The sequence below is a fragment of the Drosophila teissieri genome, chromosome X (genome assembly GCF_016746235.2).
Source record: "Drosophila teissieri strain GT53w chromosome X, Prin_Dtei_1.1, whole genome shotgun sequence".
Taxonomy (NCBI): Eukaryota; Metazoa; Arthropoda; class Insecta; order Diptera; family Drosophilidae; genus Drosophila; species Drosophila teissieri.
This window is the reverse complement of record NC_053034.1, coordinates 21,915,003-21,941,495: the sequence shown is the minus strand read 5'-3', so window position 1 is coordinate 21,941,495 and position 26,493 is coordinate 21,915,003. Positions and strand designations below refer to the sequence as shown.

General features: G+C 40.6%; 1 protein-coding gene across 1 annotated transcript in view; it reads left to right on the top strand.

Annotated features, from left to right (window-relative positions):
- Positions 1 to 11,910: 11,910 nt before the first annotated feature.
- Positions 11,911 to 26,493, top strand: part of LOC122624137 (chitin deacetylase 1) — a 40,884-nt gene continuing 26,301 nt past the window's right edge. Inside the window, exons 1-4 of the mRNA XM_043803579.1 lie at positions 11,911 to 12,206; positions 18,844 to 18,935; positions 19,050 to 19,161; positions 26,235 to 26,362. Coding sequence (XP_043659514.1) covers positions 12,155 to 12,206; positions 18,844 to 18,935; positions 19,050 to 19,161; positions 26,235 to 26,362 — 384 coding nt within the window. The 5' untranslated portion in view covers positions 11,911 to 12,154. The remainder of the gene's footprint in view (positions 12,207 to 18,843; positions 18,936 to 19,049; positions 19,162 to 26,234; positions 26,363 to 26,493) is intronic.

Below are 26,493 nucleotides of genomic sequence, written 5' to 3'. Positions count from 1 at the left end.
GACCATTCATTCATTCTGGCCAACAGCACGAAGGACGCATGAAAACTTAATTAGACTTTAGTGCTGGCACACACTCTCGGATGTTTCCCGTCCGCCCTTTCAGCCCATTCCGCCCCCTTCCTCGCTTTCCTCGGCCGGAAAAACGCTGTGTTAATTCCGATTGCTCGATCCAATTGCGTTTCTTGGCCAACCTGTTAAATGACGTTATGAGCCCTGTTAACCGCCCTGATTGATGAAGGTCGCGCCATAATTCGTTTTGATTTATGTCCTGCTATTAGAAGGTCCTTCGATGACTTGCCTCCGCAAATAACTGGCTTTTGTTTTCTGGAACGCCCGTCTGGGAAGGGTCTCTTTCTGACATCATCATTTCATCAGCGAAAACTGCTTTGCTGATTACTGTAATATACAACATTTCATGCCATTGAACACGTGCAGTTACGCATTTATTTATTGGAATCTATTCGATTTATATTTAATTTGCCATTTACACCCGTTACTAGTACAAGTAAAGGGATTCGATGAGAAGTATGTAACAGGTAGAAGAAAGAGTTTCCCACCATATAAAGTATATATATTCATGATATACAAATATCAATAGCCGAGTCGATCTGGCCATGTCCGTCCGTCTGTCCGTCCGTCTGTCCGTCCGCCTGTCCGTCCGCCTGTCCGTCCGTCTGTCCGTCCGTCTGTCCGTCCGCCTGTCCGTCCGCCTGTCCGTCCGCCTGTCCGTCCGTCTGTCCGTCCGCCTGTCCGTCCGTCTGTCCGTCCGCCTGTCCGTCTGTCCGTCCGCCTGTCAGTCCGTCTGTCCTTCCCCCTGTCCGTCCGTCTGTCCGTCCGTCGAGAATCGAGAAACGTAGAGATCTCAAGAGCTATAAAAGGTAGAAAAGCTAAACATGCAGATTCCAGAGACGTTTTGTTTGTTTTCATTTTTTTCCTTTTATTGCTTGTCTTGCCAATTTCTGTCGGTAGACCAAAAACACTTTGGCCACGCCCCTTCTAACGCCTCTAACGCACAAAACTGTCCGACTTTTTTTATTACTTTAATTATTTTTTTCAAATTTCCATCGATATGCTTAATATATGTTTAAGTCATACATATATATAGCATTTATATATTCGATTCTAGTTGAAAAGCTGCAAGGACTTTAGGTTTCCCCTTCATCTATTGTGCAATGAAAATGATTGCAATATAATTTATTTTAAGCGCCCAATTCGATCACAAAATGTCAACTTCCGGGCGAGCAACGGCTTTGGTACCCGTTTTCCTGTCGCGTTTTCCCGTACCTTGCGTTTTCCCGCGAATTTTTCCACCGCCCATTGAATTGCCCTCTTCAACCCCTTAAATCCTGTTTGTTTGCTTTGATAATCCGCACACAGCTTAGAACGCGGATCTTTGGGGTCGGCAAAAGGGAGCTTTCCAGGGGCGTAGCTCCACGGGTATAGTAGTAGTAGTAGTAGGGTAGTAACTTTGTTTCACCTGCAAATATTTGCCTACAAGTAAAGTAAGCTTCGCTTCCATTAGTTACAGGCGAAGAGCGGCTGAGGCTGAGAAATGGAGGAAAAGCGGCAGAAGCGGCAAAAGCAGCAAAAGCGGCCAAAGTGGGCAAAGTGGGCAGAATGTCAGAGCTACAAAATGAATTTTCGGCCAATTTTCTGCGCATTAGCCGTTGCTTCTTTTGCCGGCCAAAGCCGAGTGCACGAGCGTAACAATATTTGTTGTCACTTTTTCCGTTAATACACTTTCGGCCCAGACGCACAGCATGAAGGCAAACAAGGGCGGCCAAGGGCAGGCACCAAAAGACTCACCAAAATTAAATCATTTTCAGGTGCAAAACGCTTCCATTCAAAGCAGCCTAAGAAGACCTAAGAAGTCGTCGCAAACAAACGGCGGACCAGCAGTTGGCCAATCAATGTCACGGCAAAGCTTTCGCATCTCCTTAATTTTTATTATACTCCGTCCTTTAAATTTGCACGGTATACTCGTACATAAATTTATAACACTGCACCTGCTGCCCAGGCAGAGTCCTTAAGAAAATAAAAATATCTTCCCTCCTTCAGCCAAAGTGAATTATGTGGCCGTGCACAAAAGTTCAGAGCAAAACACCAAAATAAATCGAAAAACTTTTCATTTCTATTAAATAATTTATTTTCAATTTCTTTTCACTTTTATGTGCGCATTCTTCGCCTCCTTCAATTTAATTTATGTGCAGCGACTAAGATTTCAGTTAATAAAACTCATTTGGATTAATTTATGGCTTACAGGGGCCATTTATAGAAATGGAAATATCGAAATGTCATTGGAACTAAGTAAGAAATGTATCTGTTGATGATAAAAGACTGCACAAGTTAACAAGTGAAACATTGAAATATTTTAGGTATTTAAATTCTGTAATTCAAATGTCTGCATCCATCACACTCCCCTCAGAGCTCGCCTACTTTTGAGTATTCATCATTCAGGTGATGCATTCGCATTATTCATTCACACACCATCGGCTGCGACATTTGATAGCCGTTCTTGGCCCATTATGGGACTCCAGTAACTTGGTCGAAAGCACACCAACGTCCACGAGCTCAAAGGTATTCATGAATCCCAGCGAAGCATGCAAGCACTGCAGCTCATCTGCACAGGCGAAATTATGCAAATTTCCTATAAACAGCCATGCAAAATGAGAATCTTCTGTATCGTAAATCTGCCAGGGATCGTTTCAAGTCTCATCACTCGCTCGGACCACGTTATCTATTCTAGCAGGTTCGGAATCAGGACTGTGAAAACACCGGGAAAAGTGTACATGGCATAAGAGGAACGCATTATATCAATATAACCCTAAACTCATGATGTATTCGTGAATAATAAGGTCTAAAAACTATGGAAATTAAATTGGTTTTAATAAAGTGTAATTCCAAACGTTAACAATAAACGAAGCTGTGCTTTAATACTCGTTATTTAAATTTGATAAGATTGCAACAGGTATATAGATGCATTTATGTATTCTTGATAAGGATTACCAGCTTAGTTGATGTCCGTATGTCGGTATAAATTCTTATGGATTATTGTGGAGTGCAAAGTTCTTTAAAAACTCTAGTCTGTAACAATTATAAACCGAAATCAACTGCCACACCCACACATTTAAGCTTCATAATTATTTCAAACACTATTAATAATATTAAAATATTATTAAATATTAATAAAGAACCAAATATGGTCAATGACTTTATTTATATAAGATATACAAAGATAAGATATACATACATGTGTATGTCCGATCTTAAACGCTCTTTTCGTATCTCTGACACTTTTAAGATATGTGATGCATATGTGTCTAAAAAGGCACTATTAGTTTCTTGTAGAAGTATTACTTACATGTGTGTCAAATAAATAAAATAAATGAAGCGTTTATGATGCTATAAAGTATTATTATTCTTGATCAGGATCACTGGCCCAGTCATTCTGACCATGTCTGTCCGTCCGTCCGTCTGTCCGTATGAACGCTTTAACAAATTTCAAAATGTCGTCGGCCAACCGCGCTTATAAAATAAAAATGTATTTAATATGATCCTAAGGTGAGTAAAATAGTAATTTATAAAACTGAATATTATCTTGATGGATTGTAGGAAATTCTAGCATTTTATTTTGTATAGGTTGTGCTCATTCTCGAATCCGGACTTAAAATTATATATTTTTCAACAATACGATTTACCGCTTGGAAGGCAATTCCCAATGCTAAACACAAAATGTAAAGACATATTTTAATCATGTTAAGAGACGATTTCCGTGATTGGTATATCAATAGAGAATACAACAAGTTATTCAATCCTAACAACCCTACTTGGACACTGACATGATTTCTGCTCCTCTCAGCATCAACATTGTTGCCCAGTGTAGGCGCTTGCTTACCTTTAATCTACTCTCCGCTCTGCGGGTGTCCATCACCGAGGAAGCATTCCGCTGTGGCCGCTGCTGTTATTGTTGCCACTTGCCCGGCACCTCGCGTTCCCCCCAAAAGGAGGTGGGTGTTGGCCGGTGGGTGGTTATCTGTGGGCGGGCTGTGGGCGGCACGCACAACAACTGACCAGAAGCAAACAAATAACAAACAGACACTCGCATGGGCACGGCTCTCCTGACGGATGATTTGGTTACGGGACTGGTTTCGGTTTCGCCTACGGCGCCATCGCAGCCGTAGTAACGCAGGTGGTGAACGGGGCCGAGTTCAAGTCGAAGTCGGAGTAGGAGCGGGACCAGGACCAGGACCAGGACCAGGAGCAGGACCAGGAACTGGTGTCACGTGGTGAGCACACAAAGGACCTGTAATTGAGTGGAGAGCTGCAGGAAAACAGGAGCTCAGGTCCAATTTGCAACTGGTAGTGCCGCCCGGAAAGAGTCGCCCAGAATCGACCAGAATCGCCCAGAACCGCTGCCCCGCCCCCGCCACGGAAAAGGGGGCGTGGGCGAACTAGTGACGAAACAATCGCCCAGCATTATCGGTCGCGTCAATTGAAAATGAGAGCGGGAATTTCGTGCAAATATTTCCAATTCAATTTCATTTTTGCATTACAAAACACAGTGGACAATTTGACGTTTGAACTCGAACTTTGTACACCCTACAATTTAAAAATGAATGAAATTCAACACGACGGAATTATGCATTGATAAAACTAATGACAAAGGTATTTTCCTTTGCTTTTTTTGCAATTTCGTGGTAAAGTGTTGATCCTCTTTAAATTTTATTTTGTTTGCTGTCTTAGTAAAATAGTTTGCTGTGCTTCTGAAATCAATTAGTAACTCATGATCAAATATTAATATAAATATGTTCGCAAAATCACATATTAAATATTATGTCTCTGCTCTCAAGCTTTACTCGCCTCCACGACATCAACAAAAGATGCAACATCTGCCAGTAGGGTACATCCACATGAACGTGTCCAGCCTCCGTCGACGCTTCGTCCGGCAGTCAGGCCTCCTCCTCGGCCACCCCGAGCCCTTTTTCCGTAGTTCCTCCCCAATTCATCATAATTAATGTGCCTGATTTGCAGGCTGACCTGGTGGTGTTTGCCGGCCCTCGAATTTCGCCGGGAAACGGCATTTCACTGCAAAATCGTAATTTAGTTCTGCTCCTCAATGGCGAATGAGACGGGTAGATGGTGGATGGGAGTGAAAGCGACGCTTCAATTTGATTTCGATTTGTATGGCGTGCGGAGCTCGCTTTATTCTAATTCGCAATAAACTCGAATTTGTTTGCCTAGCTTTGCCACCCACGCCCCTCTGGCCCGCAAAATGCAATTCCATTTCCCCATTTCCCCGTTTTCGTACCATTTCAACCAATTTTCCAACGTGCCCATGGCTAATCACGATGCACTCCAATCACTCACAAAGGATTTTTTGTAATTTTTGTTACGCCCTCGTTTATTCTTTTTTCTGCTTTCTGTTTTCACTTTTCAATTACCTAAACAGAATCAGTGCAATTGATTTGGGGAAATTAGTTTGCATTTTATTTTTCGACATTTTCCACAAATCATGATGGTGCTTATATTGTATAGCTGAGCGAACCATTGGTTGCAGGATACGAGTATGAAGGCTTTAGTTGCGTCGAAAATCGAACAGGTATTCAGAGCTATATTGTTATCTTTTGAGTGACATGTACATGTACAACACATTTAAATATAAATTAACAAGTTTTGGGCAAAAAATAATCTGCCAATTTGAGCAAATTTACTTCTAGCATAGGTCATACCGAGGCATCGATATGTGTAGAGGGGATGAAGAGGTTGATTAAAAGACTTTGAAATAATAAAGTGTTTTATAAGATCGAGTAGGGTTGCACTGCCAGCTTGTCCCGTGACATTATTTTAATTGCTTTTAATTAGTGTTCTGGAATCATTAGAACTCTAGACATCGGCCCCAGCATTTGAACCGCAAGTAACAAATATCTCTATGCACGATTTCCTTACTTAATTTGTCGAAATGTGTGCCACTGATTAACAACATTAACAAGAGAGAATGCTGTAGTCGAGATCCCCGACTATCAGATACCCTTCACTCAGCTAGTGGAAGTGCGAAACAGAAACAAACCCTGCATGTTCGCTAAAAGGTTTAAGTAATCAATGCTGCGGATTTCGTAAAAGTTTGGCCGAGACTTGCCATGCTCAAGCTCCGGAATGGGTAAGTTATACCATACAACCATATTTTGCAACTTTCCATAGCAAATATTTGTATCGGAGTCCAACTTCAATGCGGTGCCAAATGTAACTTAATATTCTAAATGAAATTTATTTCGAAATCCATTATATTTAAGGAAATATACTCCAAGAATGAGCATGCAATAGTTCCGAAATGGGACGAGCTTAAGCGCAGAGTGCTTAAGGATCTTAGCTGTGTTTACGTATGTTTTGATCAAAACTTTTTATATTTACCTCGCCTCTTCTAGGTCTTGAAGTTCGATTTAAAACTAAAATATCCAGAGTCCTTCGAGCAAGCGTAGCTGCTTATTACGAGAAAGAAACTCAGTTCGATAAGAAATCGTCCTGTAAAACTAAATTAGTTATGAAATTACGAAAGATGTACCTTTAAATGCAATTATTTGTTCATCAACACTTAAATGTTCTTCCTGGGTAGCTTTCAAGGACTTTCTGTAAAAATCTGTAGTAAAGGGCGTACTCTGTACAGTTTATCATATTTGTGTGTCTAAGAGTTGTCGTTCAAATGCAAGCATCTCTTCAAACCTTCCTAGCATAGAATCTTTTATAGTTGTAAGCTTTAAGCCTTTTGATCATGTAATTTTGAGTTTCGGTGTCAAATTAATAATCCACTGGCACTCCCACATTTTCAATATGCGCGGTCTATATTCATTTTTCTTTGATGCCGCAGTATTGGTTTTCCAAATTACAGTATGTCTTAATGCCACCTTCGTTTCTACCGCTAATTTAAAGACCATAGTGCCTCTTCTTTCATCATTTGCGGAGTTTTATAATTAATTGGCTGTAATTTGGCAGTAAAAAGCATTCTCGGAACTTAATCCTTGAATCTCAATCCTTGAACTTAAAACTTTATGGTCGGATATGATGGTGTACTGAATCTAAAATGCAATTTGACTTGCAGGACTTTTTGAGAAATTTTGAGATACGTAGAGTTATATGCAAATAATTTAAACGGTATTAAAACTCGTTGTGTTTTTAACAGATTAAAATCATTTCGAGTCCCAAGCAATTATACCCGTTACAGGTAGAGTAAAAGGGTATATTAGATTGGCTGAAAAGTACGTAACAGGAAGAAGAAGAAAGTGGTTCCGACTCTGTAAAGTACATATATTCTTGATCAGGATCACTAGCCTAGTCTGGCAATGTCCGTCTGTCCGTCCGCATGAATCTCGGGAACTGTAATTGCTAGAATGTTGAGATTGGGCGTGCATACTCCAGAGACATAGACAAGTTTGTTTACTGATGATGCCACGCCCACTCTAACGCCCACAAGCCGTCCAAAAAATATTTGGAAAATATTCAAATGTTCTTCATTTTATTATTAGTCTTGCCAGTTTCTATCCGTGTGCCAAATACATTCTAAGGCAGTATATTCTGTTGGTTATTTGGGCGAACAAAAGGCCCAATTCGGTGGAAAATTAAACAAGTGTTAGGTCCAAAACAGAAATCCACAGTTGCGTGACCTCCAGCCATTTTCTGCGGAAGCCTCCGATTTCTGTCTGTTGATTTTAATTTCCATGTCCGCTCACTTGCATTTTCATCGCCTTTTGTTGTCCGCTGGCATAAACAAAACTATGAAAGTTCATCCGCTTCTCTGCCATCTTCTTTGTTTGTCGAAATCGTTAAATTCTCTGACAATTCTCATTTATCATCGGCATCGTCAAGGCCCCCGAAAAAACTTTCGAAACTTTGCCCCAGACTCCGCAATACACGGAAATAAATATTTTGAATTGCGCATTAGTGCTGTGTTTTGGAGTAATAGGCATTTGTAGATGCATATACTTGCAGCTTTTATAAAAGCTAATGTTAAAACTCGAATCTCCATTCGCTGAAAAGTAATGGGCAAGAGATTTCATGAAAATTTATTTGTGAACTCCCTTTGCCTTTGACAACTAGCCTTCGATAACCAGACTCTTAGTTGCGTAAATATAAGACCATAATAAATGCTTTTGTACTTCAATCCTGCTGGTATATAATCAGTTACCAACTCTGGGCGACATATTTTCTCCCAGTGCTCCGCCCAGCCCCGCCCCTCACTCCCCTGCGCCTGCGCCTGCTCATCCGTCCGTCAAGCATATGGCACCTGCAGACTCGGAACTCAAAAAGCGGGATCCGCTCAACTCAGCGCCTGCGATAGATATTTGCATACATTTGCCAACTTTTATTCCCTGGCATTCAGCGGAACTACTCAGCCATGGATCTCTGCAAAAAATACTTTTCCATTTCTTCTCCTTTCTGCTGCCACTATTTTGGCCCGGCAACGGGTGGAAAAAGAAGGGGGCGGGCTCAACTTTCGCTGCAGTTAGAGGCGACGCAGCTCTTTGTGAGTGAATTTAATTAAATTTATGAAAAATTTACATATTTATTGGTTTAAATGGCCAAAAATTGTTCGCAGCCCACACGCATATACAGTGCCAGACAAAAGTGTAAGACACAGCACGTCGCTCCGAAAGTAATTCTATCTTAGACTTCCAGTAATGTATGCTGTACTTCTTCGTTCTAAGGCTTTATACTGTCAGGGAAATTAAATAGTTGTATAACGAAAGTGCTGGACTTGTGTGCATGAAACGCACTGTCAACAAGGGCTTGAATGTGTGACTAAATATTCATAAAAAAGCAAACAACAGAACTTTCTGTCACAGTAAGTGTATGCATGCTGGCGTGAAATCCCATTCTTTCCTGTCCCACTCTTAGGAATGTAGTTTTTGGGAGTCAACGAAAAATTCACTTTATTCTGCCGAAAACGAAATGGAAATTCAACGAGTTCAAAAACATCCATGAGTGTATTCATTTAGTATTCGGAGAAACTATAACTAGTTAACATATTTACATGGTATCTTGATTATTTGCCCGACAGAACAACGAATTTGAATACTTTCCCTCTTCAAAATGCCTTCAATAAATTGATTTTAACACATTCAACTTAAAGAAGGCAATTCTCACAAAGTTGCTGTGGAGTTTACATTTCCAGCATAATCCACAAAAGAAAGCCACTGTTTTTAGATGCATAATCTGTGTTTTAATTAAGATTTTCATCCGTGTATCAAACAAAGCAAACAGAGGCGAACTCAAATCGACTGAAATACCGCGAAATAGCAAACAAAAAACGGAAATTTATTCAAGTTCTATTGACATTTCAACTGAAATTGAAAGTTCGTTTGATATGCAACGGTATACATACAGATATCAATGACCAGTTTGCTGATTGTTCCCATAAATTCTTTTCGCGCAATATATATTTAAAGGTTGCCTAATTAATTTAAACTCTGTATACTTATAGAAATAGTAATAATAGGGGAATAATTTTATATCTTTCTAATTTATTTTCTATTTTTATTTGACCAGTTTGCTGACTGTTTCCAAGAATTCTTTTTCCCCAATTAGTATTTCAAGGTTGTTCAACTAATTGTTATATTTTGTTATAGAAGTATAGTAAAGTATATATGCAGTTGTATATAACATTATTATTGTGCATAGTATATATAGTATAGTAGTATATAATAGTAGTAGATCATTTTCAATTGCCCAACATTTTGTTTTGTCATTCTTGTGTTTCTTCACGGAACAGAAACCAAATTAGTATTCGGTTAACTCGTTTCTTTCTCAGCTGCTTTTTGAAATATTATCAGGAATCTAGAATCGAATCGAGCCAAATGCCCTTCTCTTGTGCACTCAGACACAATGAAGCCAACAAAGTAATTTACAGAGAAAAAGAATTCAATGATATGGCCAGAGTTAAATCCCTGCTTTTATATTTGAAAATCGGAAACTGAACGTCACATCACCAGAAAGGTGCTACGTGATATAAAACGGATACAAATACATTGTATAACAATACGTTCAGTCAGTTAATTATCGATTTTCTTTTGCTTAGTAATACAACCATTGCAATTTGAACTTACATTAGATTATATCTAATATGTTTGGTGTAAGTCTGATGGAAATATCCTTGCTGAGGGCTGTATTATTTAGGCCGTGGGTTACAACGCGGTCAAGGACATTGTATTCAATATATATGTATATTCTTGAACGGCAGATTATACCAATGTTTATCTGTTGTTTTTCCGCAAAGGAGCCTCATAGTTTACATGGTATACTCTTTTTAAAGTAATCTTTTTTTTCTGGTATCTAAAACTGAGCTAGGTACTTACTAGAACGGAACTTTTGAGCTGTTTTCTATTCATTTACCATTTATAACTTATTATTAACTTTTATCCCATCGAACTTTCAGACATAAAAAATAGTCGTTTGATTTTTAAAAACTTGAACTAATTAAAAAAAGGGCTGGGCACATGATTTAATACAATATTTTATAAGGTGATAAGCAACTTAAAAATAAGCAAAACATAAATTCCATTTTCTTAATTAAAAATTGATATGGAAAATAACTATCGGGCTTTCTTTATCGGGCTTTCTGAAATATATTATATATATATAATATAAATATGCAATTAGAAGTAAAATCCGGAATGTTTAATTGAAAGGTTTTAGATATATGCACAATATTTTTTCCGTGTACGGTTCTCGAAATTTAATGATGCAATAAAGCCAGCGCTGTGGGTATATATTTGATTCACTCACCCCCGCCGATGTGACTTGGATTTTATTATCTTCCGCGGAGGGGTTCACACATATACGGGTATATATGTATTATATGTTATCTGATAACAGTAATTTGCGATTAGCATTTGATTAGTATGCAAACGTGGCCGACAATTGAAAAGACCAAGAACTTGTTTCCTGCGGCGGCTGATTGGGCAGATGGCTTGATTGCTTGATTGCTCGATTGGCTGCCATGCATATGGATGGCCAGCATAATGGGATGGATGGCCAATATGCATAATTCGAAATCGGTCCCAGTCTCCGCCACAGTCACACATTCACATATCGACAGGCACATTGTCTCGCCCGCGGCTCATTGAAATGCGCACGCATGCGCAGACTTGGCCGCTTCCCAAAACCGGCTTGGTTTCGTTTTCGAAGTCACTCGATTCCACTCGACTCGACTCGAACCGAGCAAAAGTGAGTCGAGTCGAATCATCCACCACACCACCAACCAGTTCAAACGAAAGTGAATTGGGACCGAGATTGAGACTGCGACTGAGACTGATACTGAGATTGAGATTGTTTGCAGAGCAATGGAGCATACGATCCATCGCCCAGGGGCCCGCACCCATCAGACATCGGGGCTGGTTGTTGGCAGCGATGCGGAACCTAGATCGGCATTTAGCCGAGAAGCATTTGTGTTAATATACTTCAGTCTTTCCCTGCTCTTCTATGGCTCCTGTGCACAAGTTTTTGCAATCGTACATCACTGCAAACTCAGTGATTGCTGTATAGGATCACGCAAAGTAGGTCATTTTAGTATTAAGCATTTCCAATAACTCCCCAATTCCCATGTGACATTACTTTCATAGCTCGTTGCAGGAGGCCTTTCTGACCCCTTGAGGAATACATACTTTTCATCATCATACTAGCTCGACGAGTTGCTCCTCAAACCTTTTGGCTTATTTCTACATATATGTAAAATGATGGATAATCTTCCCAATTCCCAAATCGAACCCGTACTCTGGCATTTATGTTTACTTGATTCTTTTCAAGACTCCAGCAATAGTTGCAGGTCTGACTACCATGCCGTATGGCCTGTCTTTTCTCGAACCTTTTTCCTCCCACCAGCTTTGAGCCAGTGAGCCATTGAGCCACTGAGTCGCTGAGCAGTTGGCCACGATCGATCGAGTGGCTTTGGGCCGCGGTTCGGAGTTGGTCGAGAGTGGCGGCGCGTTGGCTTCTTGCAATTTCTCGGCAGGCGTCTCGATCAGTTGGCGGTTTGCATTTGCGCGTTGCGGACGTCTCGCTTTTACTCGCCCGCCCCGATCTCCCTCTCTCTCTCGAGCACTCTCCTCAAGTCTCGTTCCGGAATCGGAATATATATACTTCGATCCGTACACGTAGCGGAATCAAGATGTTGCGGCAGTGTCTGGTGGCCGTGCTGCTAGTTATAGCTGGTGCTAATGGTAAGTCTGGGGCTCCACGTCGACCAATCCACCAGGAATTTGTACAATTTCCGCATTCGCCATATATAAGTACGAACATGTATAGATGTATATATGTTTCTGTTTCTGTTTCTCGTTTTTTTTTGCAATTTTTGTTACTGTGCTTCGTGCTGCGAGTGAAAGAAATCGGCGACTTCGAGTTTAGTGCTTTAAATGAAAAAATGAATAACTGCCTGCATCGCTTGGGAGCTTCGCTTCCTGTACGAATTAGGTAACACCGCCAGCGGTTTTCCAACTGGTTTTCACCCTGTCGGCTCGCAAGGTCAGCTGTCCTGTCGGGAAACTGGTTGGCTGGCTGGCTGGCTGGTTGGCTGGTTGGCTGGGCATCCAGTTTGGGACTCCGAACGACTCCACTCTTCCCAGTTGCGTAATAAAAAGTCTGCCAACTGACAGACGACAACTGTCGAACTGACCTCCAACTTGATTAGCGGCAACTTTGCAGCTCTCGCTTGGCTAGTCGCTCATGCTAATTAGCAATTCAGCAAGTAAGCCAGCCATCGGCATACATTTACATACACAGTCAGAAAAAACACCCCTAGTGCTGGAGGTCTGAGGACCAACTTAAATGAACATCTTATGGAACGTTCGAAGATAGATGGCCATGAATGGAATTTCCGTTGGATTGGCTCTTAATTTTCATTTTGAGTTAGCCATACACAAATCACACACTTCGATAAATGCCAAATACAAATTGGCTATTTAGGTTTAAGAAGCGTTTTTCGCGGTGTAGCTCGCATATCGGAAATATCTGCGAGATGAACTTCATGAATATGCAGATCCTGACGAGTCTTTTCCGCACTGATTTCACGGTCAACTTTTGCTTTCATTTCTGCCTCGCACTCTTAAATGAATATTTTTTCTATAGACCAGTCCATTCATTTTGGCATTACAGCATCGCCGATCATTCGTTAAGTTTCTTCTTTCGATTTCACTTTCTTCGGTGCTCGGCGGTCGGTGAAAAACTTGTTTCGAAATACGGTGTATATTGCTTGCATTATGTAAACGCCGATGTAAACTTTATGAAATAAGCCGTAAAAACAACGGAATTGGAATGGAAATGCCAATCGATTTAATTTTTTCCACTTTTTGGAAGCTCCGAGCAGATGCTGAGCTTTATTTATGCAACTTGATTGTGACATTGATTTTACTTTTTTTCCTTCATTTGTTGGCCGTTGCCAAGCGCCAAGCGCGTTGCATAATTGCTTTTGGTGTGTGATGAAAAATCTGCCAAAAAGCTTATCTAAAAAACAAAAAGTACTTTCATTTTATCAGCACACCATTGCACAAGTGGAAAAATATATATTACCGCACTTTTGTGCAGCGTTTTTCCTGCTATTGCGAAATCCTTTACAAAGAAATGTTTACAACATAATAAAAGTGTTTTAATATAGAAAATGATTTTATGATTTTATTTATAACGCCCTCTATGAGACGCGCATTTGTTAAATGGATGAAATATTGCTTTTCATTTTGGGCTTGGCTTCACAGTTCATCTCCCATTAAGCCGAAGCGGTTTTTAAAACACCACTCCGATAAGTTTAAAACTGCAATATGCCATATTTGCCGAACAATTTAATAAGCTTTAAAAACGCTGTGAAAAAAGTGAAAAGGCCAAATCTCATTATCCTAAAGGAAAAGCCAATTGGGAGAAAAGGAATTTATCACTCTGGGGTAAGACGCGCATTTTTCATTTAAGTTATCTGTCAATCTCCTTCTCTTGCGAAGGAAGTAAAGATTGTATTTCATTAAATTTTTTTGGGCCGCTCACTCAAGAAACGAAATAAACATAATTTAAAAATACATTAAAACGAATGGGTGGGATGGCAGGGCGTGGATTCGGTTGCGGTTAAAAGGGGGAAGGATGGAGGGATGGAGGGATGGAGGGCATCGGGCACATGAGCCATTTAAACGCAAATTTGTTGACAAAGGCAAGTGGCTTTGGCCATTACACACTCGAAAAGTGAGCACCGAGGCTTTCCACTCGCCGTCTCTTTCGCACGACCCTGTTGACGTCTCTTTCGCGCTGAGCTAACCAAATCGGCATTATTTACAATTTAAGTGTTGTAAATTCGGGAAAGCAGCAACTGAAACACACGCACACAGCGCGAAAAAAATGGCAAATGTTGCAAAAGGAAGTGACAAAAACATTTAAGCTGCTTAACACACACACACAGACACACACACACAGGGAATGGACACAGGCACACGGACAGGCGTGAAAAATGAGGCGCAAAGCAGCCACAGAAATGCGTGAAAAATTACTTGGAAATACCAACGGATAAACAACAACAAATAACAATTGAAAGCGTTTCACCAAATAAAATATAAAAACAGTTGCAAAAGAAAGGGACAGCCGCTGGAACGGCGCGAAAGAGACGGAGCGAGGCTGAATGTAAAATGTGTTAAGTGAATCTGCACATAAACAACTGAATGGAACTGTGTCAGCGAAACGAAAACTGGATTAAAGCTCCACTTTCAGGGAAGAAATAATGAACCCCGTTAAAGGAAATCCAAGCACTTTTTTTAACCATCCACCTTTCATCGACTTTATTGCAAACACAGAACAAAACTCCACGAAACTGCTTTTTTACAAATTGAAATCTACCCAAAGATAGAGCTAGGCACTTTTTGAAAAACTAATTTCTTAAAAATATAATATGTTAAATTTCTTAATGTCGCCATGGTCTAAACAACAGAGATGAAAACTAGTAAAAAAACTAATTACCATCTATTTGTATGACTCTATTTTCTTGCTACAGCATTTAAATAATTCATTCTTTTCAAAAACGGTGGTGATGAATTGAAAATGTATGTAGAATAGGACCATAGAAAATGGTAATTGCTTATAATTATTGTAATGTAGAATAACCATTACATTTTATACACAATTGCCAAAAGAAGCAGAACACACTTTTCATATTTCATATTGACTTAAAATGGTTTTGTATACAAATTGAATTAAATTTGCAAACCGTTCGATATTTACCCTTCTCGCTTTAAGCATTCGCATAAATTTTAAATAAATTATGGCCAGAGAGAAAAAAAAATCACAAAGCAACAACAATGCCAAGGAAAACATCGACGGAAAATAAAAAAAAAAAATCACAGAAAAATGAAACAAGAAAACGAAAAATAATTGCATGATGTGCATAAAATAAAGATTTTTCCAGCTCTTCACCAGGTTTTTCCCCGTTTTTGTACTTCAATTTTATTTATTTTCTCGGCCACATTTAATTTCTCCAAAGCGGGACCGAGGGGGGGTGAGTGGAAAATGTATCCTTTTGAACGTTACGGTGCTCGGCTTACTTTTAATTATTATTTTCCGCATTGGCAATTTCTTAATTAAGGCAAAGAACAAAAAACGATTTCCATGTAATTGGCCTTATGACTTTTAAATAAAAGTGCAATAAATTTATTATTATTATTTTTCGCCTTTTTCCCCTGCAAACGGTTGCAAAGGTCGAATGGCACTCGTATTTGTTGAACTTTATCGTCTGGAAAAGTATTTCTAGACCAAAATGTCATAAAAGCCGTACATATGTACATATATACCAGTTGTTGGCTTTTTGAGACGTTGCATAAAGCATATTGTCTGTAGAGTCTTATTAAATACATAGTGTTTAACTGGACAGCAAGAAGTTATTTTCACTATTAACCAGCTAACACGAAGAGGATGAACAGCTACTGGGGGTATGGTGAAATCCCTTTTTTTTTTTAAATGCTGAATCCTTTTAAGGAGATTATGCAATCAAAGAGACAGTTCGCAGATGTATTTGTTCCGCTTCCCCCGACGAAGGATGCACAATTCCCGCTTTCGGGGGCAATTGGCTGCAAGTAGTTTCGTTTTGCTCAACTTTTAAGTAGCTCCCCCACAGAGTTGAATTGTTCCATTCAGGAATTCAAGAGTTCAAGAATCCCCACTGCCCGAGCTGAAGTAAAGCTGAGGAGGAGAGGGGCATTAAGCCGCTTAGAAGAGGTCGCATCATTAGCCATGACTTCTGGCCTCCTGCCGGGGAATGGGCCAGGTTTATGGACATGGATGTGGGCATGGACCGGTTAATAAATATTAATTAGCCATAATAATTATATGAAAATATTTCTGCCTACACTTTCCACTGGCGTATTATTTTTGCTAGTTTTTCAGCACAATATTTTCATTTGATTTAATTCTGGCATTGCTTTGTTATTGTTTATTTTACACATTCCATTTAAATTAACTGCCAATTTTGTTGCTTTTTACGCCGCATTGTGGCCGCTGCTGTTGTTGGATAAATATACACATAAATAACCATAAATTGACCAAACACCAACCCTCAAATATTTTAGCAAAATATTTCCATGTTTTTTATTGGAGCATAAAAGCTGCTTTTGTTTGTGCAAATTTAAGTGGTCCCTTTTAAAGTTACTCTCTCATTGTTAATTGTTATCAAAAATCGCACAGAAATAAAAACGAGTGCAGTTCTGGAATAAAAGCGAAACATTTATGCGAAAAACAAATACCGAATATCCCATTCAACTGCAACATTCAGCAAAAGTTCAAACGGTTGCAAAGCAGGTGCGGTTTTTTAGGCCCAGCCCAATACTACAAATATTTCCAGAGCTCTTTAGTCGCCATGTGGCTCCGACTTCGACAGCCTACAATAATTCGGGGATGAGGCTAGAGGGCCCCCATCGCCTGTGTCCTACTTCCAACTGCCCCGATTATCTGCGCCTGAGTATATACATACATACGAATTATGTATGTGTACATTATTTGCACTTGCTCACAGCCAACTGGAGGCAACTGTACTTGCTTATGAATTGCATCGAACAAATCATTCATCTGCAATCTGCATGGAAAAGAAAATAATAGCGAAGTGAGTTTACGCATAATAAAAGCATCTAAATCTAATTATTTACGCAAATTTGCTCAAGACTATTTCCCAAACCAATTCCTCTTCCCAAAGGCCTTTTTTGAATTTTAATGAGCTGTGAGGCTTGGATAAAAGCAGAAAAACCAAGAAAGAACGCTTTATTCGAGTTCCCCGACTATCAGATAACCGTTACTCAGCTAGTGGACGTTCATACGGACGGACAGACGGACATGGCCAGATCGATTGATCCTGGCCAAGTATATATAATGCTTTATGCGGACGGAAACAGTTTCGTTTGCTCTACGAGTAACGGGTATATCAAAACCATTACTATTTTTTGAGCTTAATCTTTAATAAAAATAACATTAACTTTTGTTTTCCTAATTCAACATATTAAGTTTTATATCTGGCTCACATAAATGGCTCAGATGAAACAGCTGCAAAAAAGAAAAGTTATATTCCTTCCGGAATATTCCTTCACAGCGATGCACGTTTTTGACTAAATTAACAATACAATACCAATGATATGAATATAAATGTACGCCGTAACAAAGCATACCCTGTTCATATAGATAAACATTGGAATGCTGACTAGTAAACTTGTTTCACATGCTCAATAAATCAGTTGTTTTTATTTTCCCCGAAGTCTTCTCTTTTCTGAATAAGCCAAATAATGTTTTTTTGATAATAATAACAAAGAGCACTAACAAGTTCGCCGGCATCCGTAGAATTTAATTTCGTTATTTTCGGTGTTTTGGGCTAAGCTATCAATTAATTGCCATTTTCGGTATAGCAACAATGAAAAATCATAAAACTGACAAATAATTATAATTATAATAGGAAATATACGCAGACACGGCGCGTGTACGTAATGCAATTGTGTCCAATAATAGTTTTCATTTAATTAATATTTAGCCTCAAAATGGATATGTTTTATGAATAATTTAAGCAGCAGTCAACCCGGAAAGTGGGCGTCATTATAATCGTCGCTAGATCTCATCGATTTCCCCTCAAAATAAACCAAACATTTTGGTCGAAACACGGATTTGGGAAATGAGAACTGGGCTGAACTTCAGCTGTTTGTTGTTTTAGGCCTCTGTTAATCTAATGCTGTTGGTCAATTTGTTTTCATTATAGTTCAACTTGTGCCGAACCGCAGCTAAATGGGCGTCGGAATTTAAGATTCAAATTGAAAATATTTTTAATTATTTAGTTTTTCTCGCTTCTCTTTTTTGTGCATTCGCTTGTCACTTGATCACAACGCAAATCGACATTTAATTATAACTTATCTGTTATCCCACCCCAACTTGTGGGTTTTTTATATGCCACGCCTCCAAGCCTTTTGAGCTTAGATTTGGCTCATTGAAAAAATGGAAATACATATGTATGTAGGTATATTTATGCTGTAAACTCATCATAAATATGCATTAAGCGATTATTATTTGTATTTATCCTGCCGGCCATTCCTACGTGGACATATAAATCTGATGTGTTACATGGAAGCGTACATACTACTTTATGTCTATTATGCAATTAATTGCCGGATATTAAATTCCACGCGCAACTGTATAAAGAAGTTTATTCCAGTGGTTTACTGATTCGTCTAATTATACAGAACAGCTTAATGCGCTACGTTGTAACAAGCGCATCATTTTGGTTTTATTTAAAAAACTCTAATAAATTAACCTTATTCCATATTCTGCTTATTAACCAAGTAACCTTTTCATTTCCTCGAACTCGTTCAGGCCAGGGAAAGGAGAAGGAGGAGTTCCAGTGCCCCTCACACATTGCCAATGGTAACTACGCTGACCCGGCGACCTGTCGTCGTTTCTACCAGGTAAGTTCTGCAGCCTCTAATCCCAGATTTTCGAAATTTATTACATTGTAATCCGTTTAATGGCACCTACCTCTTTGCTCACCCCATCGCCCATCACCCATCACCCCATTCCAGTGCGTCGATGGATATCCGTATTTGAACCGCTGTCCATCCGGACTTTTCTTCGATGATCTGCAGAAGTTCTGCACTTTCAAGGATGAGGCCAAGTGCGGTCCTCTACCAACAAGTAAGTGATTAGGAAAGTCTGAGAACTGCAGCCAGAACGGGAAAGAAAGTGCAACATAAATCAGGGCAAACACAGAAAATGGGGTAAAAACTGTAAGTGCACTCTAAGTGTGGCCAGTGGCCACCATTCCTTGGCCAGGTTTTTCCCTCCATCTGTCTGTCTGGGCTGCTAAACGATTTGGAGTTTTGAGAGGGACACAAAAACGCCGGACCGAAAAATGCGGCTGGTAAAATAGAAGCGAACTTTGTGCCGAAACAATCGCCAAGTTAAGCTGGGTGCACACAAACTATTGGAAGCTCCAAAAGGAATTTGGAATTCTATTAAAATAAACATGCTGAATCAATTTTCCGAATTTCCCTTCTGAACAAACCATACATTTTCATATTAGAAGCCCTGTACAATTGTATTCGAATTGCGAATTGTCCCTAAGTGGATTAAGATTCCAAGCCCAATTTTAAATTTATTTGAACACAAGAATAAATCGTATGTGCATGTTACAGGGTAAACGGTAATTGTTCTGTATTTAAAGTTGTATAAAAATATTGGGAAAAACGGTAAACCCGAAATTCAGTTGTGCACAAATGACAACTGCATTCTTTAGCTCTTTGGGCTCCAGTAAAAAGATAGTTTGCGTACCAGTCAGGCAAAAGTTCAAAATGATGTCAGTTCACGATACTTGCAGTTGTGTGTATTTTTGCTCAGTATGCAGGCACACAAAGACAAAAAGGATGACGCTTTCAAGCCGGAAGTTGTGCATTAGGAAGCAATTTTGAGTAAATGTCGCATAATTCATTTATGGTTGCAAATTCGGGTGTGTGCATGTGTGGATGTGTCTACGGATTGTGTGGCCCGCAACCAAACTGAAACGTAACCGAAATCCGAAATCCGAAATCCGAATCGAAATATACCCCATTACAAATCCAATGAGCAAATGGTGACCACCACTCCGGGGACACAATTCCAAACATTGTCCGCTCTATTGACTTGCCTAACGACGCTGCCCAACGGGCCACCTTGCCGCAGGGAAAAGGGCGGCTGGGAAATGGGGCGGCAGTGGCAGTGGCAGTAAAGGGGCGTGGCGGAGGTTAAGCCATTGCCAAGATGAATGCCAAGTACTTTGGCACAGCACCCGACCACCCACAACATTGAGTGCACTTCAAATGGGGCACAAACGCGACCGCTTAAGAATAACCAAGTCTATCTTTCGTTGTCGTTTTATCCGTACACTCGGGGTCATTAGAATGGCACTTGCCAGTTTAAAACTGAATACTTAGTGGGACTGCTTCTCTCTTATTCTTCAGAGGAGTCAAGGAAATTGTAATAATTGTTCCAGTCGTATGTAGCCTAAAAGCCCAAAAGAAAAATAACTAAGCATAACTATTGTGCCTATGTAAACTTGCTAGTCTATGGATCCGCTGGTGATACAGTGCTGAAAGAGGTAACAACTCAGGTGACCTATTTTAATTTATTTTCGGTGAAAGCCGTGGAAAGATCTATAATCTTGGCCACATCTATATATGAGTGTGTGGGCCATTAAAGCTTACATTTACGATTTAGTTTTCAGTTTTACGACAGCCTCAGCTTCAGTCTCGGACTTTTGCATCGCCTCCGTTCACCTCCAGAGCTTGAAAACATTTTCCCCCCATTTCTTTTTTAATTTTTTTTTTTTTGCATACACTTGAACTTTTTGTTTTGGCCAAGTGCAACAGGATTTTGCTTCAATGCAGTGGCGAACTTGGTTGTTTAATTGTCACATGAAGAGGTGATCTTTGAGTTTATACAGAGTCTATGAGCTTTGGGTCAGCATCTTTGATTTTCGGAAACATGCATGCAGAGCAACAACTAAAATATTTAATGGTCTACGTCGAAGTTTTTAATTTTCTGGAAGTGTAACCAACGAAAAGGACAAAAATTCAACAGAAACGAGCTCAGAATTTAATGCATTAAGCAGCACAGTGTCGCAATAAGATTTTTACACCCGGTACTCGTAGAGCAAAAAGGTATAAATGGGTTCGTGTTGAAGTTCGCGCTTTTTACGCTTTAAGGTTTATACCGCATATATGTATATTTATTCTTGATCAGGATCACTAGTCGAATCGATCTGGCCATGTCTGTCTGTCCGTCCCTCTGTCCGTCCGTCTGTCCGTATGAACGTCGAAGTGTCAAACACATTTTTCACCTCCTGAAGAGACAGAATAGAAACTTTATCTTAATTACTCGAACTCCCTTGAGCTGATTTACTAGGTTACTGAGCATAGTTACTAAGCATAGTTTTGTATTGATTACAATATATTTAATTCTCTAAATGAGAGCTTCTGCTCATACCAGTTCTTATACAATTTTTAGAGCACTTCAGTTTTACGGACAAAAAATCGTCGTTCTTTTAAAAATCAATTGACTTCTGTCTTACGTACGGAATCTGAAAAAGTAGAGCCAAGTACATAGTTAGTGTTTTTTTAAGCTAACCAATTTTCATGATAAACTTAATAGTCCACTCGCTTGTTGCCCACTGTGCCCGGCAAAAAGTGGTGGTGAGGAGGAGCTTAGAAGGTTAACAGTGCTTGGCAGGGCCTTGGAGAAGGGTGATAGGGGGTGGGTGGCCGGAGAAGGGGGTTGAAGCACACAGTCGCAGCCACACACACAGACACTCACACGGACACACACACACACAGCCATATGCAGAGTGACATATCGCTCACATGCAAACACGCACTTTTGCAGTAGTCGCCATTCCGGTTGCAACTGCGACTACGACGGCTTTTTTGGGTACGGATGCGGATACGGAAAAGGGGGCATAATGGCCGGGGGGCCTGGGGTCCACGGGTACGGAAGCTGATCCCGGCCCGTCCGTCCGTCCGTCCGTCCGTCTGTCCGTCCGTCTGTCCGTCGCTCGTTGGTCGGAAGGCAACCGCTTGGAAGAAAGCTGCGACAGCTAAAGCGTTTGGGGATTTGCGTAATACCGACTGGAATGTTGTCTCATATAAATAGCTCTGTGTGTGTGTCGTTTACGTTATTACTTTTCTTCGCACACACACACTCACACACACACACACAGATGGAGCCGGAGACTTCGAGGCGAAATATTGCAGCAGAGATTAGGTCAAAGCTCTGTGCATAAAAATTTGTTCCCGCGTTTTATTTTTGCGGAGATATATACATATTTATATGTATACATGTATATAGAAAGTCATGCAGTCCGAGCCATACAACTGCATATACAGATATAAATATATTTATGCACTTTTTGTGGCAATCCCATTCTCCGCGAGGTTTTTCTAACCCCCAAGATAACGCTAACTCAATATCCGAATTTCATCCCACTCCAATGTCGTTCTATGAACGAGAAGGTATGGACAATAACGTAATAGGAGTTTGATAATGAAATAAAAACAATAAAGAACTATCAGATTCCCAACTAACTCTCTTACGTTGGTAAATAATGTATCAATTTAAATTATAAATTGTAGCATATAAATAAGCTAGCAAGAGTAAAATATAAATGCTTTGAATACACAGATAAAATGGGATAACTGACGCTCCGCTTGAATCAATGTTAAGTTCAACTTATTAATCTGGCAAGTGAAGACATTCCATTAAATGTTTTCCAATCCAAAGCGAACACCTTGGACACGTTCAGCCAACCGAATCAAAATCTGTACCCATGTGGGCATCTGGGCATTTGGGCAATTGTGCATGTACATATGGCCTCGGGCTTATAATTTAAAGCTCTTTCATCGAAATGAGTGGCGCAAACTAACAGATTGCCTATAATCTTCGGGCACTTTAATTTTGCAGCCATCTGCCAACTGCCTAAGCCATCCGAGGATTAAGAGCTCTGCCAGCCGAAAGACTTCCTCTCCGACATCCGTAGCTCCTCGGTCCACCGAGCACTTGTCTGAAATCTCAACTGACGAATTGCGTACACGCAACGAGATTCAACTGAATTTAAAATTGTGACAGCCAGTTGTCCCCAAAATAAATAAGCAGAGAGCGGCATGTGTGCGCCCTGAAATATATGCAATACATTGTGCATATAAATGCGAATTCATTTCATTTCATTTCGATTTGATTTGATTTGATTTGGCCAAGGCGAAACACGAATTAAAATATTTAAGCCACTTTTTAAAGGGAGTGTTGTGTGTTCGGTTTGCAAGGGTTAGAACGCTTGACAGGCAGCGTGTCCAAGGAAATGACAAGCTGATTTTCCACCCACATCCATACGCAGCTGAGCTGATAAAATGCAAAGAAAAATGTTTTGCACTGAATAGTTTTCAATTTCATAATTCAGTGAGCACGCTCAATGACAGCATTTCAATGTTGCTTACACAACAACAAGAGCAGTGGAAGCCGCCCACACGACCAAGAAATAAGGGCTGCGCAAAATAGTATCAAAAACTATGTCGGAAATGCGGTGCTGCATCGAGAAAGCTGTTCCCATAACTCAATAAATGTATTTCGAACCCATTTTTACACACTGACTCCCTCAATATTCACTTAAACAAAAAGGTACGCATCATGAGTGATCAATGTACATTAAAGCGCATATCGCCCCATTTTCCTGTTCCTTCGGGCTTACCAGCACTTTGTAAATATTGCATTTGCCCAATAGGTCCACCGTAACACGTGTTCACTGTACAGCAGAAAGCGAGGCAAAGTGAAACAACTGCATCTGCTGGATGGAGTGGAGTAGCAGTAGCCGAATATTACGTATACGCATCGTGTGCGAAGATGTGAATCGTTGTCCGTCCACCGACGACAAAATGCATAAGACAAAGTTACTAAAAGTGTTTATTACATTTTATTCAATAACTCAGCACAAGTTTGGAGCGAGACGGCACTAGTCGGTGTGACAGAGTCAGACAGATGCAGAGACAGAGAGAGGGACAGAGAGGGGGAGGGGGAGTGCAGAATTCTTGAAGTTTCTTTTTGAAATAATAAAATTTTATGCATTTACTTTTTGTTGGTAAGGCAGGCAGGATGGCTGGCAAAGAGTTTGGTTTCCAGCCCCAGAGAATTTATGTTGATTGCAGTCCGGTCCTCTGTGAGTCCTGTGAGTGAGTCTCTGTGTATGTGTATGTGTGTGTGTGTGTCCGTTTGTCTGTGGGTGTGTGTGTGCTTGTGTCCTGGCCAATTAATTGCCAAGCATTTCATTTTCATTGCCGTTATTTATGATGTGACCACAAATATTTTTCAAAAGGCATTGATATGCCACAAGCATTTATTTTGTTTTCCTTTCCGGGTTTACTTTTATTTATTTGGCCATTCGGCCAGCAAGTTGATCACGAATGCTATGTTAATATTTAAAAAAACTGAATGAAAACCCATTCATATATATTGTGTTTTAGTTTTAGTTTTTTTTTCCAACTTTTTACACCCGTCCAAGGAAGCAGATGGAACTTTGAGTTGAGCCACAAAAACGGCAAGCACTTCAAAATCTAAATCAATGCCAGACTCAGGAGACTTTCCCACTATATACAATTCCGTCGTTTTTGTTGCTGGATTGGGCTTTTCATTTGCATAACACTGAAGCTAAATAATTAAATCGCAGTTAAGCATTGTCGAAGGGCTTAATCGAAACGAAAGCTTGGAGCTCCTTTCAAGTCAGCACAGTTTACTCTCTTTACTTTACAAGGAATAGCCTCTTGCCGAAATATACTTCAGGGAAAAATTATAGCAGCATTGATTTGATTAATGATATGGAGCTGGGAGTTATTTCCGCAAAGCGAATTGGGCTTATTTGCGAGTATCTAAGGACTTAATACAATTGATTGATTCGTCAACTAGTTGTAGTAGGTTGGCAGTGAAAAGGAGAAGGAGCGCTGTACTCGTGTGTCTGGACTACCAAATACCCGCTACTAGCTACTCAATTGTATAAACATGCCTTGAAATTGAGAAAGCTCATGGTATGATGGCATTACAAATGTACTTGGCATTGCTTTCGAACTAATAATCCCATAATCCCTACTACTGAAAGCGTGTTCAGCACCTTTGGCAGAGATATTCGTAAGATATTAGTAACAGTTTATGAAATCTTTAACATAATGATTAGAGCAATATGCACTTTTCCAGTACATGCTTGATCGAAGACTCAAGGGGTGGCTAAAAGGGGTTTTCTAATTATTGGGTGGGGGGTGGCACACCGCACCCTTGCACGAATTCCCGAGAGGATGTGCACTTTCAGGTAATTTAATATTTCGCCTCGCACACGTCCCACGGACAGTATTTGGCAGGGGGCTCTAGGCTCTAGGCTCTAATATAGCCGTGGCGGCGGAGGTGAGTGGCTCCTCCATTCGTGACCTCCATGGCACTCCACTTCCGTGGGAAATCCCTTGACCCCCGCACGTCAGGCTGCGAGTCGAGCTCGAAAATCAAATCAAATCAACGCCTTCGGCACGAGTTTCGATGGCGCATCCATGGCGAGTGCTAATTCGGTTAGTGCATCTGCCGGATGCTCCGGATATGCATTTAATATTTGCCAAGGAGCAGAGTGCCCGACTTGGCCTCACCTTTTGTTTTGCGAACTTTAAGCGAATTTGTTTACTCGATCGCAAAAACAAAACAAAACAAACCAAAACAAAACAAGACCAAACAACACAAGCCCCAACAACTGATTGCCACTGAGGATGGCGACGAGGATGGCGATGAGGATGGCGATGAGGCTCTGTGGAGAGAAAAAAGCAATTGAATTCGATTGAGTTTCGGCTCGACTCGCAATCACATACAGATGCCACGCCCAGCTTGAGCTCCATCTCCAGCGCCGCCCACATATGCAAATAGCTTTCGAGAGAGGAGCGAGCCCAGGATTTGGCTTAAGGTTATTTGACTTTGACCCCGGCCCCCTCTCCCCCTCTCTCCTCTCGCCCTCCGCCGTTGTTAACTTTCTTTTAACTTGTTTCTTGCACACACTCGCCTTGGATTGCCTGCTTATTGACATTTCGTCCGGCATTGTGTCGGCTGACTTGTTGACTTTCGACTGGAAAGACTGGGACTGGCAGGGGGACTGGCACTGGGATTGGATCCGCATAACGAAATAGATTTTAAATAATTTCCAAACTGATTTGCACCCCTTTCAGCGCCCGCCCCTGCCACGGAGGCCCCGGCAGACACCGCCCAACGCTGCAACACGGAGAACTGCGCCCTGCCCTACTGCTTCTGCTCCAAGGACGGCACCCAGATCCCCGGCGACCTGGAGCCCGAAAAGGTAAGTAAGACCGGGATGTGGCTGGGTGGGTGGTTGGGTGGTTGCGGTTACACCGCTGAGTACTCGGGCGTTGGCAGGGTATCACGGGTATGGTGGGCATGTTTCCGTGGGTGGAGCCCAAGCTGCTTTCA